The sequence below is a fragment of the Dunckerocampus dactyliophorus genome, chromosome 13 (assembly GCF_027744805.1).
Source record: "Dunckerocampus dactyliophorus isolate RoL2022-P2 chromosome 13, RoL_Ddac_1.1, whole genome shotgun sequence".
NCBI lineage: Eukaryota > Metazoa > Chordata > Actinopteri > Syngnathiformes > Syngnathidae > Dunckerocampus > Dunckerocampus dactyliophorus.
In genome coordinates, this window is record NC_072831.1 from 11,650,276 (window position 1) to 11,677,107 (window position 26,832).

Below are 26,832 nucleotides of genomic sequence, written 5' to 3' on the forward strand. Positions count from 1 at the left end.
GCCGCACAGTCAGGAGGTCTGGGTCCGGGCATCCCTGTTTAGAGTTTGCATGTTCTCCCCGTGTGTGTGTGGGTTTTCTCCACATTCCAAAAACATGCATGTTAGGTTAATTGGCGACTCTAAATTGTCCACAGGTATGAATGTGAGTGTGAATGGTTGTTTGTCTATATGTGCCCTGCGATTGGCTGGCGACCAGTCCAGGGTGTATCAGGGTGTGCTTCTCGCCCAAAGTCAGCTGGGATAGGCTCCAGCATACCCGGGACCCCGGTGAGGATAAGTGGCATAGAAGATGGATGAAGCACAATATTCAACAGGTTGCCTGGGTGCAGTCTATTAGCCACAAATAAAGGAATCACAAAAAAGGCATCCCTTATTGTGCTTTTGTGTGAGAGTGTGTATTTGGGAGAGCTGGGATGTACAGATGTCAGGACTCAGGAGGGTTCCCCCAGGGGGGTGAGGGCTGATCTCATCTGCCTACAGTGGACAGGCCCTGTGCCTTAAACAAACAAACACACAGCTTAACCTGCTATCTGTGATGGTGCTAGAGCAGGCCGCTCTGCAGGAACAATCACTTCTAAAGCCTGCAGCTCAACACAATGGAGCCAAGAAGGCTTTGGAATCACAGAATGACAACAATGCACCCAGCAGCACAATGACTGGTAATAAGCTCTTAATGATCAGCCATGAACCTTCGGGCTGTGTGTGTATGTGTCTGTGTGTGTCTCTCTGTCTCAGCAATGGAACATATGTCATAATGTGCAGCTCTTTGCGAATCATATTTGCACAACAAAATACACATGGCATTCTGTTCACTTGTTTCTTGAGCGACACGTCTGCATCTCACCAGTTCATCCAGCAGAGCCTGCTTGTTCTTCTTTTTGGCCAGAAGCTGCCTCTGCTCCTCCTGCAGCACATCCAGTCTCCGCTGATCATTGCCCTGCTGCTCCAGTAGAAGTAGCTCCTCCAGTTCCTCTTGTTCTCGCGTCTGAGGAAAGTCTGGTTAGCTGGATTACATTTCAAACAATCACAAATGAAACTTTTGCAATAGGTGCCAAGTGTAGGAGATACGCTCCTTTACACAACTAATACAAGAGCTGTAGATGTAAACAGAAATATGACATTGCTCAGATTTGATGAACAGAAAAGCACTAATTTAACAATACAACAAACAATACAGTTAGCAATTCTGTAGAAGTTCACTGTACCATACTCAGGGGTGTTTTCCTTATATTAGCTAATAATTTAGCTATACCAGAGGTGCAAAATATTAAAAACAGCCCTAGGTAGGATACACTGCATTTCTACAACACTGCAAACTATAACCACAACAATCATACTGCTGAAGCATTGTCATCTTTTTAAAAGCAGAATTTCAGTTAACATCAGTATAATGTACAGGTTGGTCTAAATCAGGGATGTGCAAACTTTTTCCACGAGGGCCACATACTAAAAAATTTAATTAAATTCACTTATCGCATCTGGAACCAATTAACGCGGTAAACAAGGTATGACTGTAGATATGCCAAGATGCTTTTGTTTTTTTAAAATATAAATAAATAACTGAATTCTATGTCAGCTTCGTGTTATCAGTCATAAAGCGTATTGTTAGTATAAACTTTTTCTGATTACACTTTTTTGCTGTTTTTAATTTTTTACAAATATTTCAGGTTTGTTCTTGTAGATTTTGTTTTCATAATATTGTGGCTCTCATTTTTATTCTCATTTATGACTTTATGATTGTATTGCAGTGATTGATGCCTTGGGTTAACGTCAATCCGTTCTACAAGGTTTGACTTAAACCAAAACGAACTATAACCAAAGCAAATTTTTCCATAGAATATAATGTAAATCCAATTAATCCGTTCCAGATATCCAAGAATATTAACACAAAACACACTTTCTAGACAATAATTAATTTTACATGAAGAAAATTATGTAAAACTAATTCTAAATGAGAAATGAATGGACAACTGCACATTTAACATCACTTTTGCCTCGTTTTGTTGAGGGGGAAAAAACCCACAAAACCATCAATTAACAAAATAACACAAAATAAACACATATCAAACTAAATATTAACTTCCTAGAGCCAACAAAAAGAAAATGAAAAACCAAAAAAAAACAACCGCTGGCGGCAATGACGTCACAGAAGTGCTCCGCGAGCATGACTTATGGCTTATGTCTGGCGACGTGTGCTATGTTTGACTGTGGATGCCGCAAAAACGCTAGAGTAAATTGGAATGCTTCTGTTTTGTTGTTGGAAGCAGAAATGAGTGTTATGGATGTAAAACGAGACAAACAGAAACACCGAGTGTCACCCTTGATGCGCCACCGGGTTGATATTGTTACACTGAAGGCTATGTGTGCATGTGTGTGTGCACGCAGCTGATGACTGAGCCTCGCCGTCACATTTACATCCCTCTGTAATTACGCTAAACAGGTGGGCAAATACTAAACAAGTGCTAATTATGCTAAACAAGTGGGCAAACACAAACCAAGGCAAAATTTTTGCAAACAATTTTGGTTAACTGACAAACACGTTAATCGGGGCGGATCAGTTAACCGAGGTGCCACTGTATCATACCTTTATACCAACAAAATAAAAAAAAAATTGCAACTTTATTCATTGTTTTGTTTCTCATATTATTTTTTCTTTTTATTTTTCAGCTTTGTGTTATTTTTTCCTCTTAATATTATGACTTTACTGTTAATATTTTGTCTTTACTCATGTAAAATGTGTGTTCTTTTTTCCATTTTTACTGTTGTTTTTTTGTGTTTTCTTGTTTAATTGTATTTTTAGAAAGTGCCGATGGCCAATGAAAACACAGGGCTGTACATGGCCCCCGGGCTGCACTTTGGACACTCGTGGTCAAAATGATGTACTGTAGCAGGTGAATGTAGATCAAAGGGTCGAAATAGTAGAAGGCACATTTTCCTCACGTTTTATGTTCAGCCACCTAACTCATTAAAAATAAATGTAGTCATTACGTACAAGCTTAGCTTTATTCTTCTGGATAAGATCTCTGTTCTCCCGCTGGTACTGCTCCATCCTCAGCTTGGTGTTCTCCACTTCAATGTTGTTTGTAAGGTTAAACACTACACAGACAGGAGACACATACCACCATTACACCAATTTCATCTGCCCATCACAGCCAACTTATATTACGCAATTATTTTCAATTCTATGCAAGATCCAGGGAAAACAATTGTGTCTTAAAGTGGTAATCAATGGCGGACCTAAGTAATATTTAAATGTGCATACAAACATTGCAAACCCTCACTCAGACCAAAAGACCCTTACAGGCACTGGGCTAAAAGCTTATGGGACGTTGGCATTCATGATATGATGTGTTAGCATTGGCAGTGATCTACGACCCCAGCTGGCATGCAATAATGCCTGTTCAACATCCCTGCATGCTGCTGGGGAGAAATCACTACAGCAGCTGAAAACACTGTTTTAGCAGAGTTGTACAGTGAGGATTTAGTCAGTCATAACTTGTACCAATGTCTTCTACTTGCTCCAAGTAGTCGTTGTATTCTCTCAGGCTAGGAAAGTCACCATCTCTCTTATTGTATCTGCAGAAAGGAAAGAAACATGTGCTGGCATTAATATCCTCCATTGAATCAACCATTTTATAATAGCTTGTCTGCCTTTTGCCTAATAGACACACATTAGATGTCAATTAAGGGGCTATTAAAGGACAGATGGAGGAGATGGAAAGAAAGAAAGGAGGGGCGTGGCAGCCAAGTAAAAAACCTGGCAGAGAGAGCCTTCCCGCTTGAGCCCCCCTGGGGAGCCTCATTGTCTACAAAACAAACAACGTAATGAGGAAGACAAAGGTGGCTTAAGAAGTGGGAGGAGGCACAGGATGACACATAAATATGGCCAAGCCACACCCCAAGCCCTCCCTCCCCATCACAGTCACTCACATCTTCAACACCTTCTTGCGGATCTCCACCTCCTTGTCGACAGTGGGGTCCTCGAAGAGCTGCACACGGAAGTTGCTCTTTCTCAGGGGCGTGTCACACTGCACACAGTTGCCCGAGCCACGGACAAACAACATCTCCACGCAGTTCTCACATCTGGAGGAGGAGCAGATATAATTCAGTTTTTAAAGCATTTTCAATGGTTTTCACAACACTTAGGCCCTGTCCAAACAGGAATATTCCTGAGATTTATTTTTTGGCAAGTTGAAAAAAAAAGTCTCATTTATACTGTGACAGATTCTTAAATAGTTTCACCCAAACGGGAACAAATCACTGAGTGAAAACGATGTACCACACAGGGCACACCTACGTATGGCACTGTGAACAAACACGCGGGCGGAACCACATGACACACCAAACTATAGAAGAATGATAGAAGTCTGTCATCGTCCGCTTTTCAAGGCTTTTTCAGACTTACGAGAAGTGGAATTACTTCTGCCAGCCATCATGGAATATAAGACAACAAAATATGAGGAGAATGTCCACTTGGGTGAGTCATGTCTGTGGAAATATTCAGATATTATGTTACATCACGTGACTGCGACGAGGTGGCGGTCCGTCTGTGATGTCATCGTTCTCTTATTGTCTGTCTACAAGACAAGCCGGCATTTTCAGATTTTGTCACTCTGGAAGCAGTTTTCAAATAATACCGTATCAGGTCACACAGAATGCCGTCCCCGTGTGGATGAGAGGGTGAAACTAGGGCGGCAACTCACGATTATCTTGATTAATCGGCCGATTATTTTTTCGATTAATCAATTAATCTGATTTTTTTTTAATTTACACCTCTTGGCAGCAATCTGCTTTGCATTTGGCATCGGCTCATCTGATCTGGGGGGACGGGCGGTGCCTTGTTTCATGGCCAAGTTGTGACGCATGTAGCAAGATGATATGGCCTGCGCTGGACAGGCACAGCCATAACTATTTGTAGTTTCACTGTGCTACACTAGGTTTTGTGTGTACGCATGGTATGAGTTGTGCATAAATGTAAGCATTTTCCTACGTACAAGTACAAGTGGATAAACCCAATACTTTGCGTGGGAAAGTTCTTACGCACGTGTACGCATACATCTCTGGAGTGGTATCATCATCATCATGGTACATCTCATGATGTGGTATGCTATGGATCATGAACTGTCCCTTTCCTCTCTTCCAAATCTTCAGATACAAGTACAACCTTGATATCTTCTGCTCAAAGACTTTGGCTGCAGAACACGGTAGACTTTTTTAGATTTTTGTCTGGCAAGGACTAACCTTGTTCTCATGTTCATGATTGCTACCAGTGTTTTGCACCTTGTTGTAAACCCTCTGTATTTAACATTTCTGGAGGTGTCCCTTGATTTCACTTTTTGACAGTGGCATGCCAACAATCTCTAGACTACAGTATTCTTGATTTCTGCTAATAAATGAAAGGCCATGACCAAGTATGTCTCCACAAGGTGGAGGGCCGCTGATGTCTAACATCCACCAGCTCTAGCTCAACTAGTGAGGTTATCATGCAGGATGTATAAAATATCTGAACATGCTTTGGTCTCACTAATTACGTATGTAAGGCGCAAGACACGCATGAGGAGTCCGCAAGTGCGACGTACGGAAAAAATTCACATTTTGCCCAAATCCAACGCCACTAAAACGTATGAAAGACACACATTGGCCGTACGGACGACGCACCAAGACATACAAAGTGCGTATATTTGTCTTGCAACCTGAAAAAAACTTAAGTGCCCATAGAGTTTGTTTATGACAAAGAAGCTCTGCAGCCGGCCTTGTTTTTTGCACGTAGACCGGCCGTAGGAGCCCGTATGACCGGTTGTGACCTAGGCTTCAGAAATCAGTCTCTCTGCCATGTCGCATAATTATATAAAACCGAAACAGTGTGGTGTGTTATTACAAGTTGCTTTTTATATAATTGTGGAAAAAGCAAGGATTTATAGAAAATGTCCTTACCTCTCATGAATGTGCTGTTTTCAAACTCAGTGTTCAGGGAGGCTCAAGGCTTTCATGCAACAACAATACAGTATGCAAGACGTCTGCATACAAAATGTCTAGTAGCATTCCTGATTGTCTCAGCTATAAAAGCCACATTTGGCAATGTGAGCACAACATCTACTATCTGCTTCATGTCTGAAACAGTTTCCCAGAGAAAAAAATGTATAGTGGGGCAGTGTGGTCATGATGAGTTTTTCAGGTGGAGTTTTGGCTCCTGATATGCACACAGCAGGCCCTTCCATTGGTCATAAAACAAAAATGAACAAAAAACTGTTTATGATCACATTGAAGAATTTCAAGTAAAGCATAGGTTCAAAGTGGAATATTTACCTCATGCACCGTCATGACACGTCTCTATGGCAACCAACAGAACCCACCTGAGGGCGCAACCCTGAGCTTAGCCATCAATCACACCTTTATGCAGGTAGGCGTTTACCCATCAGTCACACTCAAGTGAGGAGTGGACACTGAGGACAATGGGAACACTTCTAAATCTCCCCTGATGGGGCGGAGGGCTTGGATAAACGTTTGCACAGTACACTGTTTTAATTAACTCTCTGTGGAGCTTTATTTCCACAGGAATTCACCTTCTCTTCCTGGCTGCCTTTACACAAAAAACATCTGGTTTCCAATTGTCACTATCTGTTTTTGCGCACTTCATGTTTTCATGGTAAAATATATATTTGGGTCAGACTAGGGGTGTCACAAAACGAGAGATTGGGTCTACGAGAACGAGACAAGACTTTAACTCTTTTTTTTAAGAAAAGTACAATGAAAAAATAAAAATATGACAATATATTGCAATCTACTCATTTAATATACACACAGTGACATACTTGTGCATTCTGTGTGTATGCTAGCCGCCCTTCCTCCTCCCACCGAGACAAAGAGACTGCATGACTGACAAAAGGGCTCACTCCGTTCATTGCTTTGTTCTATGGAACAAACACGGCAAGGTGCTGAAACCAATGCATAGAGTGAACCCTCTTCCTGCGTGTTTGGAGGCGAGACACAAGGAAAACATTTGTTGTGTGATTTATTATCGCCCCAGGCCTAGTGACCATGAGCCAGTTTTCTGAACGAGAAATTTTGTCATGTTTTAATGTCGCAAGATCTTGTGACCCTAGTCCAGATGTATTTGAACAATGATTTTTCTCTATTGTATTGAGGGTGTATTGCTGCAGTGAAGGCTCAACAAAGCATCTCCATTAAGTAAACTCCTTTTATACAAAATGGTTGTAATTCCTACATAGTAAATGCCATATTTTTGTGAAATATCTCAAATTAAAAAGGTGAAACTCTACACTTAAATCACATATTGGCTGTTGTATTTCAGTTAAATTGTGGTGGTGTAAAAAGGCTAAATCATAAAAACTCTGGTATCATCCAAATACTTGTAACTGTAGCATACTTGAGGGGAGATTTTTCAGCATATTCATGGTACAGTTGACTCATTTCTTTCAAGTGCTGGTGCCTCATCAGAAGCTCTCCAAGGGATGAAGCCCATTACAACCATCATGCAAGAGTCATCATTTGAGCGGCTTCACTCTTCAGCAACAAAAGCAACAAAAAACAGAAGAAAAAGTGCAGAGTCACAGAGTTTGAATGTTTAGGCATCATCTCAGATGTGGGTCAAACAGGCATAACCTGCTAAGTGCAACGCTAAGCTTCCACAGAAGCGCAACCTAAAAAGATCAAATAAATGAAGCAATTACTGTCCAAGTTAGCCATGGACAAAGCATCAAACTAAAACTGAAACTGTGGAACATCTGCGTTGCACCAGGGGAGCACAAGAAGCCCCTTGCCCAAGTGCACCCTGGGACAGGCAGATGTTCAATACGGCCCGAGGCTACAGGAGATGTATAGGCCTCGGCCATATGGAGGTAGATGGAGGACTACTGCTTGTTTCCACAGGCCCACAAAGAGCCCATTCATCAACACAGAGTATGAGCGGGGCGTAGCTTATCCCTTGCCCCATAAATGGACCACACAACTGAACCCTCCGAAGGGGAAATCCTGCGAGCAAAGAGGTGAACATCTAAAAAGGGAGGGAGGAGACTTTGTGAGTCAATATGGCATCATTTTTTTTCCCCTAAAGTGGGTCTCTTCAGCTTTAGAATTGTGTGCCTTGACTGTGTCCATAACTTTTCAAAGGCAGCAACACAACACAGCGCCATATTGGCACTTTCAAGGGCACAGAGATATCTTATAAACTGACTGACTCCTCCTTCTCTCACCTGTCCAGCTCACAGCTCCGGGCTGCTATATCTCTCCCATCTGCAGCTGTCAGCAGGTCACAGAAGGGGGTGGGAAGCAAGGTAGCAGGGGTGAAGAAGTCTCCACCAACTACCAACATTATTTCTTTTGTTCTACTTTACAAATGCTTCTTTACCTCTCAATAAAAGAATAGAAATGATTTAAAGCAAAGTAACAGTCAATTTGACTGTAGCTTTGAGTCTAAACCTGCAAGAACAAGCTCCCCCCTTCAACCTCTGATACCTGCAGCCAAAAAAAGATGTTCCATCCCAAGAGTGAGATTGCTTACACAGGAAGCTTGCCATATGAGATGTTGAAAAATTAGACCTCGGTAGTGAACCACTTTATGATGAATCATCCAGATCGTGTCCCTGAATGAATAAATAAACAGTACTGTCTGAACTTCTGACGCGTTAAAAGTCAGCATCTCTAGTTTGGAGATGGTTTAAGTTTCAAGTAGCCACCTTGGAAATGCAACAAACTTCCCTTCCCAACTATCTCAAACACACACGATGGCAAGGAAAACATAAACAGGACAGCGACGACCCAGCAGGCAAGCGGCCCCACTGTGACCACCTCTGTGGAAAAATCAACCATAGCGTGTTTGTATGCACAATAACAGTATATTAAGTCAGACTTGAACAAGCTAATAAAAGAATCTCTCAACGGTTGCTCTCCATGAGCAAAAAGACACATACAGTATTTATGAACGTGTCTGGGTCTAACGTCATTGCTTTCGATACTGACCTGGAAATGATGAGTTAATATGTACTGTATAAATAATTAAACCATAATTTTACAAGATTAGAAGACGTAATGTTACAAGAATAAAGTGGCTGTGCATTCAAGTCTGTGTGGGAATTTTTATATTTACTCGACAATCAGACTTTATTGCCGTAATATCACTTGTGTCAAAAAAAATACTATATTTTTCAAACATTAGATTTTTTTCTCAAAAACATGGAATAGAAGATGAACTATTATGACAAAGTTGTTTTTTCAGCTCAAGACAAAATAGACTTCAATGTATAAAAAACACAATGTACAAAAAGTGGTACAAGACATTGGTAAGGTAAACTGTCCATCACTCAAACATCATTCTCTTCCAGCAAATCATCTCACAAAATTGTGACTAATATTAAAGATAAAATTTTTGCAAAACCACCCAACAACTAAGTGAAATGAAAACAAGGTGTTAGAAAAATAAATATTGACAACTTACATAAAACAAAGTGCTCAAGAACAGTCAGTAGTATACAGAACTAGGGCTGCGCTCATATACTGTAGTGCAATCAGGCTATAGCGTATACATCACTTCAAAACACTTTTACAGAGACACACACACACACACAAACCCTCTTTTACACACATTGTCACACTTTTCTTGGTCTAGTGACTTTAGCAGCATGGACGTATGACACAAAATGCAAGTTTTATTCTGTCATCTTTGACAAACACAGCAGTTCAAACTCAAACGCTAATTAATCGCTAATAAATAATAATAATAAAGCTAATAAATTCCTCTCGTGAGCCTTTACTGCCATCTCATTGAGCACTGTGTGTGTGCTCGCTCACTTCCGTCATTATCACAGAGACAAGTCCCCCAAATAGATGTCCTAGGCTATGCCTGCTGGTACCTAGCAACTCATAACCCAAATTTTACGTTGCAGTTCAAAACAAAAAATCAGCAGTGCTCCAGTATGGAGTTCTCCAGCGGAATCCAGCAAGTGCCATTGGAGACTCAACGTACTTCATGAAAACTCAACTCACAGCGGCAGTAGGTAAAAATAACTTTGGTCTTATTGAGCGAGCAAACTGCCAGGGCTTTGAAGCTAAACTTACCATTCAAAATGACCTTTTTTTTTGTCCATTTCTCCTCAATATTTGTTCCTGCTTGCGCCCCAACATCAACTGCCACACTCCTGTGTCTGCTCAAACTATGGTTAAAAAAAAGGGCCATTAAAGGGAATTTCTGTTAAATCTTTAACTCGTTAACGCTTTAACTTTAACAGATTAAAAGAGACAGCTCATTACTGCACCTCATGGGATACACCTATGCCGCCTACAAAGACCTCTATCAAAACACCTCCAAAAGCATCCAACAGGTCTTATGGTTTTATATCCATGCTGTGACCATGTAGTAACAGGTACATTCATAATAACGTGTAATACTTACAGTATTTTGCTATATTTTGGTCCTTTTAAGCATTACCAGAACTTCTTTCCTGGGCGCATTGTATTCACTTAGCAACATCAAAATGAACGCCTACACCTAGCATTAACTTTTCCAAACTTAAAAGTAAAAACACAGCAGCAGTGGCGGCAGCTCCAATATGCAGCGTTACCTTTTGGGTTGTAGTCTGAGACATTGAGTGCGGCACCGGCGAGCTGCGGGCGGGTGTGTGGTGAAGCTAGTCGCTAGCCGACTAGTAGCTAGCCGTTGCGGTGTGGCGAAGTGTCAATGCGCCACTTACGTTATTATTATGTCGCTATATAATATGCAGATCACATTATATATAAATGGAGCATTGTTGGTGCTTTTTGGAGTGTTTTTCAGAAGGCTTTATAGGTGGAATGTGTGTTTCACAATTAAGTGCAGTAATGCGCTGTCTGTTTTTATCTGTTCTCATATCTTCAAGAATGCACAAAAAAGAGAAAGACGTGTTCATGTCTCACATATGGATGATGGGCAAAAAAGAAAAATGTTTAATGCAGTTTTCCTTTTGGGGGGGTGGTAAGCAGAGCTTCAAAATGCAAAAAGATGAAATGGGAGTGAGACAAAAAAAAATTGAGTGATTTATTGCAAACAGCCATTAAACTGAAATACTGTAGGCTGTTCATCAGCTTATCACAAGTTGAAGACCATAGCCTGAAAAACCCCCAAACACCCTTAAAAATGTTTTTAAAAGGATTTTCAAAAAATGACTAGCTGCACTATTCTTGTTAATCACTTCACAAATTTGTTTCAGCATGTTTGCTATTTCCAGTAATTCCAGGAGGCCAGTGGCAATGTTGCTCCAGGTGGTGAATATGGCTTCACAGAGGGCATCCACTGTCTGGAACTGATGTTCATTTTTGTTAACTGTCCTTGCCACCCATTCCCAAATGTTCTCAAATGGATTTATTTCAGGGAACCATGAAAAGAGTGAAGTTATTCCTCTGGAAGTCCTTTGTCAGGCGGGCATTGAGATCTGCAGTGTTGTCCTGTTGAAAAACCCAGTCATTACCTCACAGACGAGGGCCTTCAGTCATGAGGGATGCCCCCTGCAACATCTCCACATAGCCATCTACCGTTTGACGGCCCTGCACAACCTCAAGCTTCGTTGTTCCATTTAAGGAAAAAGCACACAAGATCATGATGGCGCCTCCTCCACTTTGCCGTGTAAAAAACATCTCAGGTGGGATATCCTTGTCATGCCAGTAACATCGGAAGCCATCAGGACCGTCACAGTTGCATGTTTTTCCTCATCAGAGAAGAAAACTTTGTTCCACCTTTCACTGTCACTGTTTGGTGCTCTCGTGCAAATTCCAAACAAGCAATTTTGTGGCGTTGAAGGAGACGAGGCATTTGAAGAGCTGATGGTTATTGAACAACACTCGGCACCAGTAACAACCTTCATTTGGGCCAAGAATTGTCCCGTGTCTTGATGGACAGCCAATCAGGACCTCATTTTTTTTTGGGCCTACCACTTCACTTTTTTTGTTGCATACCTATCAGGATGTTTTAAGACGTTTAAAATGACTAATCAACCTAAGCAGCAATAGCGAGCTGCGAGTGGCCTTGCTTATGCAGCTCAACAATCCAACCGCATTCTAAGCGAGACAGCTTTTTTGCCTTTGCCATCAAGAGATTATGACAGTGTGTATACCTGACAGAAAATTAAACTGAATCCACACTTTTGCCAAGATTTTGGATTCAAGATTTTGGCTTTTTTTTTTAAGGCTGCGGTCTTACAGCCTATTTCAGTTTAATGGTTGTTTGCAAGGGTGGTCTAGTGGTTAGCAAGTTGGCCACACAGTCATAGTCAGGAGATCTGGAAGACCTGGGTTCGAATCTTCGTTGGGCATTTCTGTGTGGAGTTTGCATGTTCTCCCCGTGAGTGCATGCATGTTAGGTTAAATGGCGACTCTAAATTGTCCAAAGGTATGAATGTGAGTGTGAATGGTTGTTTGTCTATATGTGCCCTGTGATTGGCTGGTGACCAGTCCAGGGTGTACCCCGCCTGTCGCCCAAAGTCAGCTGGGATAGGCTCCAGCATACCCCCGCGATAGATAAATTGCAACATTTTTTTCACTCCCTTTTCTTCATTTTGCATTTTCAACCGTGAACAGTGAAAAATGTAAATACTTCTAATTCGTCAACTGCTCTTAAACTTTTGATCAGGAGTGTATAAACCATTAAGTAGGTCTCATTGATATTGTGACTGTAGCATTCTTAATTTGTCACTAGGTGTCAGTAATTGTTTGGTGAGACACGCACCAGATTTGATCGCCAACTACAGGCTTTTATTGCAGGTTTAAATTATCTCATAACAGGCACAATAATAATAAAATAATCATCATCACCTTAATCACAAGGGCTACTCTTGGGGCCATAACACATGACAAGCTAAAACTCAACTATATATCTACTATATTGGGAAATATGAATGTAAAGATGGCCAAGGGGTGATAGTTTCCATCTATAAAGAAGGAATCATAAATTGCAGAAATTAACTTATAACAGTCAGGTCTGCAACCAATTGATAATAAATAAATGAGGGATTAGTGTTCTTTTTTTTCGTGTATGTTTTTTTACATTTTTTTTACATGCTAATAGGTTCATTTCAGTTTTTATGCTAAGACTAAAAACTATCTAATTCATAACAAAGTCTTGTAGAAGATGGACTGAATTCTTTCTTCAAGCAGACCAAACGCTGCCCCCCCCCCCAAAAAAAAAAATCACACACACCTCATGCTCTGCTGATGTGCATCAATTTATGAAACTCTTCTGCAATCAGATACAGTGTCTCACTTCCATTTAATTAGGCATGGCTGCCTGTGTGCCCAAGTGTCAAATCCCAAAGGACATGGGCCCAGTGTCATCATACACAGGTAATAAATAACACATATCAGACGTCCCCAGTGACAGGGATACAAAATGTGCTGTGGTGCAGTTTAAATTTAGACGTGTGTCAGGAGAAGCTTGATACTGCGTTGCATTGCCAGGGCAGGAAGTCAACTTAAGCTCACTGTGGAATGGACACCAACTTAGTGAGAGGTTGACAGTTATTTCAATGGAGGACGAGAAAAGAATACAATGGTCACTGATAGCGCTGCACAAAAACACCAAAAAGAGATCTTGATTCAGACCAACATATGATTTATTTTCTAAATATTGGTGATTTATTCAATCTTTTTTTTTTTAACTTAACGAGCATCACAAACATATGCTGCACTGTCGTCAGCATTCATATTGCCGACACTTCCTCCTCGCTCTCCCTGTCCCCCTGTGTGCCTCACCAACCAGGGCCGAGATGGCTCTGCTGTCTTGGCCAGTGAGGCAAAAGGCATTATTCATCAGTTCATTCAGTGTTTCTCATACAGCCATTTATGAGTGGTGGACTGCCACAGATACATTTGGACCGCCACAAATAGATCTGCCGCCACCTGTTTGTCCTTGCACATAGAGGACTGTCTGTCAATGCAGCTTGTCATTACAATTTGATACAGTAGGTGGCGGTGATGATGGTGCATCGTAACTCCGCTTCTTAAGACAATTCATGTGCACCTGCTCTGCCAGAGAATAACAACGCATGGCAGGAGGGATAGAACTTAGCAACAAAGTTATTATATCTGGCGAGTATATGGACCCCTCTAGATCCTCTTTTTCAAAAAAGTGACTTGTGACAAATCCAGACCTGCCAACCTTAAAAGAAATGTTATGACTTCATGAGCCACAAATGGCCCCTGGGCTGCACTTTGGACACCCACGGGATGAGCATGTGATGTGACGTCAACACTGTGAAGAACCACAATGTCTCATCAACTATTTATCCTGTAAACTTCCCACATGATGAGCGAATTATGGTAATTATGGCGGTTTCGTTGTCCATCCATATTTATATTATTATGAGTCAGCCATCTCTGTTAAGATAATGGAGCAAGCGCGTATTAGATGCCTGCGCCTCTACGAACATAGTCCAGTGGCTCTCAAGCCCAAATAACGCAACATGTGTTCGGGTCATATCTAACGTGCCACAAGTGATAGTAAGCTGAAATGGACTCACCCTGAATTCTTTAAACAGGTTCGGTTGCCTGTCTTTCAGGTCTTTCACCAGGTTTGTTGTGCTTCCTCCTTTGGTTTGAAAACTTCGAAACCACCATTTGCATGTCGGTTTTTGTGAATCGATAACTGCAGCGCAGTGCGACTGCTACTACCTGGCTTAACAATATGTCGAGTTGATGTGCAAATTGATGTGCTTTCACCACATGCTTTTCACTAGTTGTTCTTCAGCACTGACTGCTCAGTCGCCTCAGTACTCCTACGTATACTGGCCATGTTAGTTCCACCAAGAATCGATATAGCTCGCAGAGGGAAAAGTTGTATATTCGAGATTGACCATACCAGAAAAAAATGTGTGTCTTGATATTGGCTTGGTATCGAACTATCTGTTCTTGTAACAACCCTACTCTGAACGAGTCATATACCCATTGTATATAATGTACTACAAACCGACCAATCAAAGTCACTGCCGCTCATCACACTACAGTATGTGAGAAGGCTGAACTCAAAACTGAAACCAGCGAAATACAACAAAATGCGTACCTGGAGAACAGTGGAGCGTACAAGGGTTTCAAGGGCCATGTACAAAAAAAACGCTGAAATCTACACTCACATGCATCATGGCCAATTATGCAAATTTGATTGACTTCATCTACACCCCACGCAACTAAACACCACAACTAGATTGCAGCCCTGTGGCAAACACCGTAATTAATTTACTTTTCTTTTGTCTTTTTTATGTGCATGATTGCATTGCGGAGTGAGCGAGCACACCACGTTTTTGGCTTAATGTATAATTTTGTCTTTTTCTTCATTTCTATTAAAAAGTCCTCTGTCAACAGGCCCTCCGGGATCTCCCATGAATAACGGCAGAAAGACCATTGGAGGCTTATTCTTTCTTTAAAGCAGAACAAGACAATGACGAGTCTAATAGTAATAATAATAACACCAATAAAAATGTGATTTCCCAAAAACGAAACCATATGGCCCCGAAAAGGGTGTGTCTGTCCGCACGCGCCAGAGAATCATTTTCTCAATTCTAAGTAAGAAAATTATTCATTCATGTTTTTGCAGACCTTGTCACTGTACACAATATCTTTGAGCTAATCTACAGCAAAAACAAGTGTGACGCTATATGACAAATCCTGCCTTTACAAAGAAAATAAGGCTCAGCACTTATTGTAGTTGAAGCTTGCACCTGTTAACTGCACTGCATCATACTGAGATGACGGTCTAATATTGTCATGGAGCTGTAGGGACCCAAATTAGTAGAAAACCATCCTCAGTATGCTGCAGTGCACTTCACCAAAATATAACCACAATAACAAGCACATATAATATGTTACAAAGGTGACCTTGGCTACGAGTGGAGCAACTTAACAAAAACATGCTCCATTGGAGAATCCTTTTCATTTCTGCATGTGTCCCTGTGTCCAAATTGAGGGTGACCTGATGACAAAGCAAGGCCACTTCTTGATGATGCAGTCAATAAATAGCGTGAGGGGTGGAAAAGACGCTCTTGTCGGGGGGGGCAACCGTTACTGCACTGCATTGCTTACACAGGCATGTGACCCCTTCATTGAAATGAGCGTGTTTATAAACAGATGACATGGTGAAATATTGAAGTTGCCCAGCAAACAGGTTTTAGTGCCATGAGGCTTTGTCAATCTAAAGAAAACGTCAATGGTAAGAGTAAGATTGCTACAAATGAGATATTATGATTTTAACATATGGAGTCCACTTCACGTCATTTGCTCAGGTGAATGACCTGATACAGCACAGCACATCACTTGTAATGCCCTACTTTTTTTTTTAACAGTATAGTGATTGGTAAACAGGTGTAGCTCAACAAATTAGAATATTGTGCAAGTTATTTGATTTCAGGAGCTCAAATCAGACTAAGAGACCAATTAAAGGCTCAGGAAGTTTTTGCAGTTCATTTGCTGATTGGAGTGCTAACCAGCACACAGCAGCATTTAAAGTTTTGGCAATTTTTCACATTTTATAACATACAGAATTTGGGTTTTTATCAACTGTACGCTATATATTCGTCACACTTATGAAGTAATACATTGTTGAAATATTCCACTCTGTGTTTAGTGAATCTATAAAATAAGATAATAAGATATTCTAATTTATTGAGATGATCATGTTGTGACATAGTTTCCCCATAGTTTCACCATGACGGTGGCTATAACTTTTTTATCAATACAACGTGGTATCTGCGCAGTCTCTAGATTTTACAAAAGACTTTAACGGTGTTTGACGACCATATTTGAAGCGCTAACATGCTAAAACTGGTAACGCAATAGTGCAGTAGCGCTAGCTTGTTGTTTTAAGTACTCACAGCGTGTGTCCACAGACGTTCACCATCAGCTTTAGCGAAGGGTTTCTGTATTTTGTTGTTTTGCATCTCGGACACCCTTGGTCGTCCATTTTTTGTTTCTCTCTGCAACAGAAATATACAAACAGGACTGATTTATAACAATTTGCAGCTTCGCCGTCTACATTTCCGGCGGTGAGCTCTTGTGTTTCATTGAAATATGTCCGACAGGAACCGCGAGTAAAAGTTCCGCTATTATGACGAAAACGCCACGGTCAACGAAGGCGTGCTGAAAAGTAGAATTGTTTTACTTTAGACGCACAAAAGTCACGTGATTCTTTTCATTTTTCACAATCTAATTTACGACCGAATGCTCAATCATAATATCAAATTTCATATCAAAGCGTGCTTTGATTAGTTTTGCAAGAAAATAAATATTGTGTAATATTTATGTTAAAAACCATGCACATGTAATGCAATAATAAATAAAAGGACATGATATTATGATATGTATTTTATATTACATCTGTACAATACAGTAATAAAAACTCAGACCATTTATGAAATGTTATGTATTTGTGAGCAAAAAAAGCCATAGTAACAATAATAACAAATACTTATATAACATCGTAATAACAGAACATTAATGCTCAATTTTAACTGAACCCATGCAAGTATGATATAAAGCTAACATTATGTTTGTCCTTTTGGTGATAGTTTATTCATAATACATTAACAGTGAAATGAAATTTGAAATCATTATATTTGTAAAATGATACTACTAATAATAAAAATAATAATGTACCTATTCTATTGGATTTCACTAGCAGGGGTGTCAAACTGGTTTTCAGGGCCACATTTGGGTTTTGATTAAATCACTATGAAACCATATAAATGTATGCATTTTTCATAATCATATATAGTATTTGTTTTTTGGCTAACAAACTGTTGGATAACTACTTTTGAAATTATGCGATAAAGGAAAAGTAATTACAGATACTCAAGTGTAGTCGTTGATTTTAAAAGGTTTCAGTAACAAAAACATTTGTTTGTTCCATAGTAATATTGCAACTGCAGTACAAAACAAAAAGTAACTGAAGTAATGCATTAACAAGACTGAAAGATAACTGAGAGCAGTGCACAAATGGGCTTTTTTTATGGACCATATAAAATGACATGACAGGCCGGATGTGGCCTACGGGCCTTGAGTTTGACAACTGTGCCTCAGACAGTACATTGATGAAGTGTGTAGTGCAATATATCAATGGGAAGTAACCAAATGAAATGTAAACAATTCAACCATTCTTATATTGTAAAAATATAATAATAAAAATGTTATTTCTTTTTAAATACACACATTTAAGTTGGCAAAACGTACGGCCCTTGATTCTTTGGGGACTTTTACAGGAAAGAAAGCCAACATTTATGCTGGTTTTGAACCTGATAAAAATAATAATAATAATAACATGTTTTATGTAAAAGTCATTTAAAATTAATATGCCACTTCACTGTATATTTCCTTATTGGACAGGGGTGTCCAAACCTTTTCCACCAAAGGCCTCATACAGAAAAACTGAAGGATGTGGGGCACTTTGATACATTTTGTACATTAAAGATGCTAAAAAGCAATCCACTGTAGGTCAATATATGCTCAGCTATCTAAAAAAAACCCCATCCACATCTTAGCTTTTGTGTTGTACGTGACAAAGCAGTGTAATACTGCATATGTCTTATTAATAATGAATGAATTACAGTTTCAGAATATGCCAAGGGTATGGTGATGCTCCAATGCCAAAATCACACACAAACCCCCAAAACAACTGCATGAGAGAAATGTGAAAGGTTCACAGAACAAAACGCAAGGCTCTCAGGAAAGCAAGACCTGAAAGACATGCATGGAATGCCTGTAAAAAGAGGTGGCAAGAAAGACTTGGTCGTAACATTTCAAAATATTATCGAACATCCAATTTAGGTAGCTAATGTTACCATTGCATAGGTGGCTCCCCTGTACTCTGGCAAACTTCCATTTTGTTCAGTGATCTTGCAGCAGTTCTCTCATTCAGTTGTTTTTAGGGTTTGTTCGCATTTTTGGCATTTTCAGGATTTTTTGTTTTGTTTTTGATCATGCCAATTGCATTATGTTCCTTTTGCATTTGTTTTGTGCGGTTTTGGTTCTTTGGAGCGTTTGCCCCATCAACCACCATACGATGGCCAATAAAAAAAAACAAGCTCCGGGCCGAAAGACGCATTTTATGCACAACTGCCTTAGGAGCTCCCAGTTTGGACTTAAGTTTGTTTATTTGTGCAAACCAGACTGACACCCCATTGACAAGCTCATTCCCACGGTCGTGCTGCTCACCTTGCACAGGTGAGCGCGCTGTTGGACGATACGGTGGAGCTTGTATGAGTGACAGCTGGAAAGCAAACACTGGAGTCTGGATCCTTGTCGCTCCTCCCTCTTGGGGGCCTTGGGCGGCCAATAGCGTGGCTCTCCTGTGCATAGACCTCACCGTGTCTCCGTCCACTTGCAGTCTGCGTGGAGTAAAAAGTCACATTGGGAGGCTTTGGGGGTAGAGAGAGGGAGAAGTATCTACTTTCAGCTGCTGTCAGATATCCGATCGCCTTCGCATGGCGAGGTGGTAACCTGATCGAGCTGGGAGGAGTGACTCGACCAGGGAAGCCTTGAGCAACAAAAAATGTCTTCTTCTTCTGCTGGAGAAGTCACCACAGCAAATGCCATCAAGAGAGAAAATGTGAAGGAGGTCGACAAGCGGGAGTGCATCAAGCTTGTGGCGCTGGAGGCGGCTGAGTTGTCCATGGAGCGAGCGGCACCCAACGCGGACGCGGTGCGCACGGAGCTGCTGGTGAGCGCCGCCTCCTCGCTGGCTTTCTCCCCGGAGCAAGTGGCGTGCGTGTGCGAGGCGCTGCAGCAGGGCGGCAACGTGGACCGCCTCGCCCGGTTCCTCTGGTCCCTGCCCCAGAGTGACCTGCTGCGCGGCAATGAAAGCATCCTCAAAGCACAATCCCTCGTCGCGTTCCACCAGGCTCGCTATCAGGAGCTTTACAGTATTCTGGAGAACCACAGTTTCAGCCCGTCGAACCACACCTTCCTGCAGGATCTGTGGTACAAGGCCCGATACACCGAGGCAGAGAAGGCGCGGGGGAGACCCCTAGGCGCCGTGGACAAGTACCGGATTCGGAGAAAGTACCCTCTCCCCAGGACTATCTGGGATGGCGAGGAGACAGTGTACTGCTTCAAGGAGAGGTCCCGGAACGCACTGAAGGACCTGTACAATCAGAACCGGTACCCCTCTCCGGCTGAGAAACGCAATCTCGCCAAGATTACTGGACTCTCCTTGACCCAGGTCAGCAACTGGTTCAAGAACAGGAGGCAGAGGGACAGAAACCCCTCCGAGGCTCAGTCCAAAAGGTGAGGCGAAACAATAACGTTGATCGTCTGTGCGTGAAAACTACAGTATAATCCAGAATGATTCGTTTATCTGTTTTGACAATGGAAACTCTATGTTCAGCTAATAATAACTGACTGGCATGACGCATTACTATCAAATATTACTGAAGGATGTACATATACTGTATGTGTACATATGTTATTTAAAAGTGTGGAGCACGTTTGTTGTGTTTTGAAATATGAAGCTTGTTGCCATTCAGCTCGGGTTTCAAGTGTGTTAGTGTGCTTATAGGCATGGAAACCAACTAGATAACGCTCATATACACTTTACACTGTCTGAATGAGTGACTAGCGAGTTGAGATGAGACACATTTTCGAATAATTTCCATACATATTTGCCATGCGTGTCCATGGCTCATAAGTCAACATTCATAATATTTATTAAATTCGGTGTGCGCGCGCGCGCGTGTGTGTGTGTGTGTGTGAACAAAGCTACACACCTGGTGGAGGTGACCCCTCTCACACCACCCACCTTTCTAATACACACACTATTAAAGATGGCCGCCATTAAAATGTAATATGTATATTCTTTGTATAGGCCTATTCACACTTGTGTTATCTGTTCCTGGAGGAGGAGGGGGTGTTTAAGGGAATTCTCTCTGCTCCCCCCCCCCCCCCCGCCCCCCTTTCTCAGGGTGTGTGATGGGGGTGCAGCTGTTACAAACAGTCTTAAGACAGCAGGTTACGAAATGAGTAAACATCTTTCAAAATCTGCATTGTTTTTTTTTTTTTTAACTAAGGCCAATGCCAACTGCGCATTCAAATTTAGTTGTAAAATGATGGCATAGAAATTGTAAGTGTGTAAGAATGTTTGAAGCCATTTGTTTGTGCTGCCGCTACTGCTGCTGCTGGCTGCTTTTATCACACACCAGAATTTATTGCGGCCAAATGGTTGCATGCTTGTTGACGCTGGTCGTCTCTCCATGAGGTAAGAGGCATTCCCAAGCACAGCCTGCTCTTCAAAGCTGTGTAGCCTCATAACACAGCAACAAATGTGAACCGTGACAAAGTCTTACATGCAACATGCCAATGGAAAGACATCAAAGACAAACATGGAAAAATGTGCCTAGCAAAATATGTTGTTATTTATATGTATTTATATATATATATATATATTTTTTTTTTTTTTTGCTTTGGACAAACCAAACCTCTGACTGGTAGATATAAGTTCTGGAAAATGCATGTTTCATATGTGACTAGACGTTTGTTGACTACGTTCCTTTTCCCGTAGTGAATCTGATGGCAACCACAGCACAGAGGATGAGTCCACCAAAGGTCAAGAGGAGTTGTCACCCAGGCCCCTCTCAAACTCCTCAGATGGCGTGATCACTCACGGGAGCCTCCCAATTCAAACGGGGCCTCTGGAAAGTGGGGTAGTCATCCAGCAAATTGGGGACATCAAAATGGCCCCTGGATCCAACAGCGGGGGCCTCTACAACGGAAGCCTGGTCACCAATAGCACCTCCTCGGCTGTGTTTCACAATGGCGGCTCGTCTTACCTTCACTCACCTGGGAACATCCTCTTTAACGGGCTCAATTTGGGCATCCAACCTATGGCGTTCAATTCTCTGAGGCCGTCCGGCGGTGTGTTGCTGGGCGGCTCTGGAATGGACATGCAGGAGAAAGGACTGGGAGGCTCTGCGGAGGACTCGACCCTGCAGTACCCCTCTTCCTACTCGGGCTGTGTGAATGGAGGGCAGGTGAAGCTGGAGGGCGTTAACACTATGGCCTCCCAGAACGGAGGCTCCTCCGTGCTGACCTTCAGCTCCTCGCTGGGCAGCTACAGCCTGGTGCAGGTACCGAGTGGAGTCTCTGACAGTGACGGAAGCTCGTTGCTTAACAGCGACGTCGGCCTTCCTCCAGTGCAGCTCTCTTCTTCGTCGTCGTCCTCATCCATCACACAAGGTGGGTTCTGGAAATTATACGAAAAATACTGTACTTTACATTAGATCAAATACAGAAAAATGAAAACCATATGGGAAATACAAATGAATACTGGCCAGCTACTTTTTTTAAAGTAAAAAGCTAAACTGGCATGTGCTACACAAAACAAGAAAAAGGCACCCCCTTTCCAACATACAAATGCAGAGAGACTGAGTGGTGGTCCTTTGTCGCCATCACTCATCATCATGGTGCTTTTGATCTGCAGAGCTGGAGGAGGAGGGAAACACGATTCAGGCAATCAGACGCCATGAAACAGAAAACACGCTGTAACAGCACTTACTTTGACATTGCGCAGAGAATCCACACCAGAATGAATTGAAAGGAAAAGCAGAAAGTGCATGCAGCTTGCTGTTGAGGCACCACAGGCTCAGGCTACAACAACACAATGTGTGCGAGACACACAACAGCTGCGTTCTGTATAATATGAGAAGTGAGAAGGGATTTACTACATGTGTATTGATCTGTCTGTCTGGCCACAGGTACAATACCGCTGAGCGATATTGCAGTCAGCTCCGCCAGTGATGATTCGTTGACCATGACGTCCCTGCACCACAGCACCGTCCTCTACAGTATGAGCAGCGTCAGCCAGCCGCCCATCAAGAAGGAGCCTCTGGAGGGAGGCGTCTACTCCTCATACCACCATGGGCTCCACCTGGACCCGAGCGGGCAGATCAACTTCTCTACGCCCGGATCTGTAGAGGCTCCATCGACCCAGGTTCCAGTCTCGGCTACTGGAGAAGTCCCTGCCGTCACTGCATCCAGCCCTGACGTGTACACCACCCTCACCGTCAGCACGCCACTGATGGCCCAAACGAACCCAAGCAGCCACCACCTGCAGCCTGTCAAGTACCATGAGGTCCGGGCGGCTCAGCCCTCGCACTTGATGGGCGCCTGCATGACCAGTGACTACATGACTCTGTCGGAAAACAAGACAGAATGCTCAGGCCCGGCAGGCGTGAGTGAAATGGTGCGGGCCATGTGCGGCGACATGGAACCTGTGGAGGGGAAGGAGTTAGCCAAACTACAGACAGTTCAGATGGATCAGGACATGGCTGACCTTTAACCTTAAAGCAAAAGCACATGCAAGCAGTGATATGATGACGCTTTTATTTGTGTGTGTGTGTGCGTGTGTGTGTGTGTGTGTGCATTTTTTTTTACCATTAATTTCTTTTAACTGTTAAATTATTTGAAGATGCACTCTAGTAAGAGAGATGGCCTGGACATTTATGCAAAAAAATAATTATGAACATGTTGCGTCCACATGTTGTGAAAGTTGACGCATGGCATTGGAGCCGTGTTCAAAAGTGCAGTTTTACAGACAACACCTGCTACTTCCTGTTGAGTGGATTTGATTTGCTGAAGCAGGTGCTGGCATGCCGCAAGTCACGTGACCAGGATGTTCCTCCAAACTAAATGCGTCATCTGGGTCAAACCAAAAAGGTCAGTGGTAAGGGGGATGAGGGGGAGTGTGTCTGTGGAAGTGGGCCAGTTTTACTGAAGGACTGTATGCATGTACAGACAATAAGTCATTCAACACACAAAAGCTGCTCAATTCCGACAAAGTGCCCTTCAGTAAGCACCTTAAATTGCCTCTCCAGTCTCAAAGATGAATGTACCTTTTGGGGAGGGGGGGCATTTGCACTACCATCATGACACTACAGGCTGTAGGGTTTGACGAACCTCGACAAATGCGCACGTTTCAGTGGCAAATGCTATTTTCAAGCCTTGTGTCAACAGCGAGGCCGGGAATTGAATCAAAAGGTCACACTGTGGATTCACATGTCGCTCATATGTTGTTTATAACGCCGCCGCTGCGTTAAATAGGCGTGATGATGCTACGCTTTATCGTGTTTCGTTTTATCGTGCCTCTGCAAATGCAAACACCTACAGTGAGAACAACAAGGGGCAGAAGTATTTTTTAAAACAGAGAGGTATTGCAATGATTGTTCTTTGCATGGCATCAGAAGGTTGTGGACACTTTTTGTCTTTTACATAGTGAATAACACTGAAGCTCTGCTATCTGAAGGCAATAACAGCTCAGATTCAGAGATTTACCACCACCTCCACCACTGCTGTCACTGGAATATCTGTTGGGTGTCAAATTAGGAAGAGACAAGAGAATGTGGAGGCCATTTGTCAAGTAGGTCCTGTACTTTTTTTTTAACCACAGGAGCCTCATTCTCCCTGTCATACATGACCATAATAGCACATTTCAGCCTTGCGGCCAAGACATAGCATTCATATCTCTGAATGCATCACACTTTGTTTTTTCGTTACCCAACTCATCAGTGCTTTAACATTATATACCAAATGTTAGTGATGGGCAAATGTTTTTTTTTTATCTTAGTTTGACCTGTATGTTTGTTATCTGAAATTATGTGAATGTATTTTTCTAAATCTCAGTACTGCAATAAAAGTTTATATTTATAAAAAGGGTTAAAGGCATTTTTTTTTTTTAATCGTTGGCGCTTTTGACCCACTATGTACTTGTATAAGCGACATGTGTCTTTATGACAGACATGTGTCTTCTCCCACATTTAAGTAGCCAAACTGTGAGGATGAGGAGGGGGTGGGGGGGGACTAGTGTTGCTGTAATCCAGCGAGCCTGCTGCTGCTTGCTCTTTCTGCAAAACTTTGCCATGATTGTTTGCACATGCCTGGCAACCTGGACTTCATTAGCCCTCCTTTTCTCATCTCAGCCCCTGTAATTCAAATAAACAGCAATGAGATTTCCAGAGGTAAAGCCTTTTGGGGTGGGGGGTCTTGAGCTCCACACAGCCCCATCCAATGGCCCTTCCCTTGAGCGAAGGCCAAACATCCCCCCACTGCTCCTCTCTGCTCCCGACATGTGGAAGAATGAATCTGAGGTGCTGTCACTCACAGACACTGAGATCCTAAACTCCTCACATGGCTTGAGGGGATTGTCAGTAAATGCACAGATTCCCACCAAATGTGTGTGTCCCGACCAAAACAACATATAGAGATAAGAAAGAGGCCGGGTTTGACAACTAGACAAACACTGAGGGTTTACTATTTTACTTGACCCTTAGAGTTTCTGCAGTGGATTGCTGGCATTCTGGCCAAAGGATGTGATCTAACTGATGGTACACATAAACAGAGCCTATTTGTCTGTGCTCATTTTGGAGCAAAGGCATAGAGAGGGAGAGAGACAAATGGGTTAGTCAAGCAGGAAGGGAGGGCGAGGCCAGGATAAAGTTACCTGTGCACAGGTGACCTCGTTGCCATGGGCAGTGGATTAGCTGATTGTTAGGTATCAGGTGACCCCCATCCTGCAATATTGAAGAGGCTGAAAACAGCTTTGTTGTAGGCCTGAACAATATCCCATTTGCAGCAGCTAGGAGGCCATGGGCTGACTCTGACAAAGAGGAGGAGGAGGAGCTGCAGAGAATCCAACTTCAGCTTGGCGCCAATGCAAGGAGAAAGGAGCATAATTATTAACTCAAATAGCAGATGTAGTTCATTTTTCATGAACATCCTATGCACATAGTCTGTTTTGAAACAAATGCAGAAAAAAGCAAAAAGCAGGGAACTCCCCCAGAACCCTGGCCTTATTAAAAACACTGACCTCTGATCTTTCAGATGCTTTCAAAGCTGACATTTAATGCGGCGCAGCAGACTGCAAGCCATATGTAACATGACCTGGGGAGCACGGTACTCCACTGCTCCACGTCCCACTAATGAGAGGGCAGGGGTCGGCGGGTACCAGCCTGGCTCATACAGACCCACCACTACTGGGCCGCTCCCTGCTGCTCCCGGGAGATGCAGAGTTTAGCTCTCCCCAGGTTACTGGAAGCTGCTGTTTGTAGGAACAATATAATGTGGAATAACTAAAAGGTATGTTGGAAAGATGCAATCCAAACCTGTGCTTCTTTCAGCTGATGGAATAGCAAAAGGGGAAAGCAGGCGCACACAAAGAGGTTAGTATTGGACTTGAAAGTATTGTCTTGGCGCCCCCTCCCTGTCAGAATGCACACATGAGCACCACAAGTATCATCTCTCTGTTTGTTTGTATTATTTATCAGACTGTGCAATTTGTTTATTTCGCCAATCCTGCAGCCCCTAAAAAACAACTCCCCCTTTCCCTAACAAAATACTTAGCTTGTGGTGTGTTTACGGACCGCAGGGCAGTAAACGCGCAGGCTGTAATTGCAATGCATTTGTGGAGTCGGCCCTCTGGAGGAAATGCGTAATGATTTTGATGGGGGGTCGAAGCCCAACGCACTTGTAGCAGGTCTAATTTTCCAACATGACAGGAAACTCTGTTAAGCTGATAATTGCAGCTCCAATTTCATTTAACTCACTCATGTCAACAGTTGTGTGTTGTGTTTGGGGGCGCAGGGCCTGCCTTTTTATGTGAGACATGGACAGCACTCAACCAAATACATACTATTGACCATGAATTAATTTGTCAATTAACATAACGACACATGTTTGTCATTATTATTATTATGCTGCATAAAAACACAGGCTAAAATTATTTTTTTAAAATTATTAATTCGCCTTCCCATAATAGATTAAAAAAATCACACAAAATAATCCCCCGTAGGATTTTATCAGCCTAATTTAAACAGAATCAGC

General features: G+C 42.3%; 2 protein-coding genes across 3 annotated transcripts in view; one reads left to right on the top strand and one right to left on the bottom strand.

Moving 5' to 3' along the window:
* mnat1 (MNAT1 component of CDK activating kinase) overlaps positions 1-19,699 on the bottom strand; it is a 60,665-nt gene extending 40,966 nt beyond the window's left edge. The window contains exons 1-6 of one of the 2 annotated variants that reach the window (XM_054795491.1): positions 19,180-19,699; positions 16,845-16,946; positions 3,931-4,083; positions 3,503-3,576; positions 2,993-3,096; positions 845-985 (exon numbers count right to left, since the gene is read on the bottom strand). In XM_054795491.1, the coding sequence (XP_054651466.1) occupies positions 845-985; positions 2,993-3,096; positions 3,503-3,576; positions 3,931-4,083; positions 16,845-16,933 (561 nt within the window). In that variant the 5' untranslated portion in view covers positions 16,934-16,946; positions 19,180-19,699. Of the gene's footprint in view, positions 1-844; positions 986-2,992; positions 3,097-3,502; positions 3,577-3,930; positions 4,084-16,844; positions 17,023-19,179 lie in introns of those variants that run through there. The other variant, XM_054795490.1, reaches the window with a different exon arrangement.
* On the top strand, positions 19,365-24,636 carry six4a (SIX homeobox 4a). The gene is made up of 3 exons (XM_054795485.1): positions 19,365-20,250; positions 21,521-22,194; positions 22,713-24,636. Exons 1-3 carry the CDS (start codon positions 19,517-19,519, stop codon positions 23,294-23,296), a joined length of 1,992 nt encoding a protein of 663 aa, XP_054651460.1. The 5' UTR covers positions 19,365-19,516; the 3' UTR covers positions 23,297-24,636.
* Positions 24,637-26,832: the final 2,196 nt, after the last annotated feature.

Coding starts and splice junctions, on each gene's coding strand:
- six4a (XM_054795485.1), top strand. CDS start 19,517: ATGTCTTCTTCTTCTGCTGGAGAAGTCACCACAGCAAATGCCATCAAG. Junction 20,251..21,520: donor TCCGAGGCTCAGTCCAAAAG/GTGAGGCGAAAC, acceptor CTTTTCCCGTAG/TGAATCTGATGGCAACCACA. Junction 22,195..22,712: donor GTCCTCATCCATCACACAAG/GTGGGTTCTGGA, acceptor GTCTGGCCACAG/GTACAATACCGCTGAGCGAT.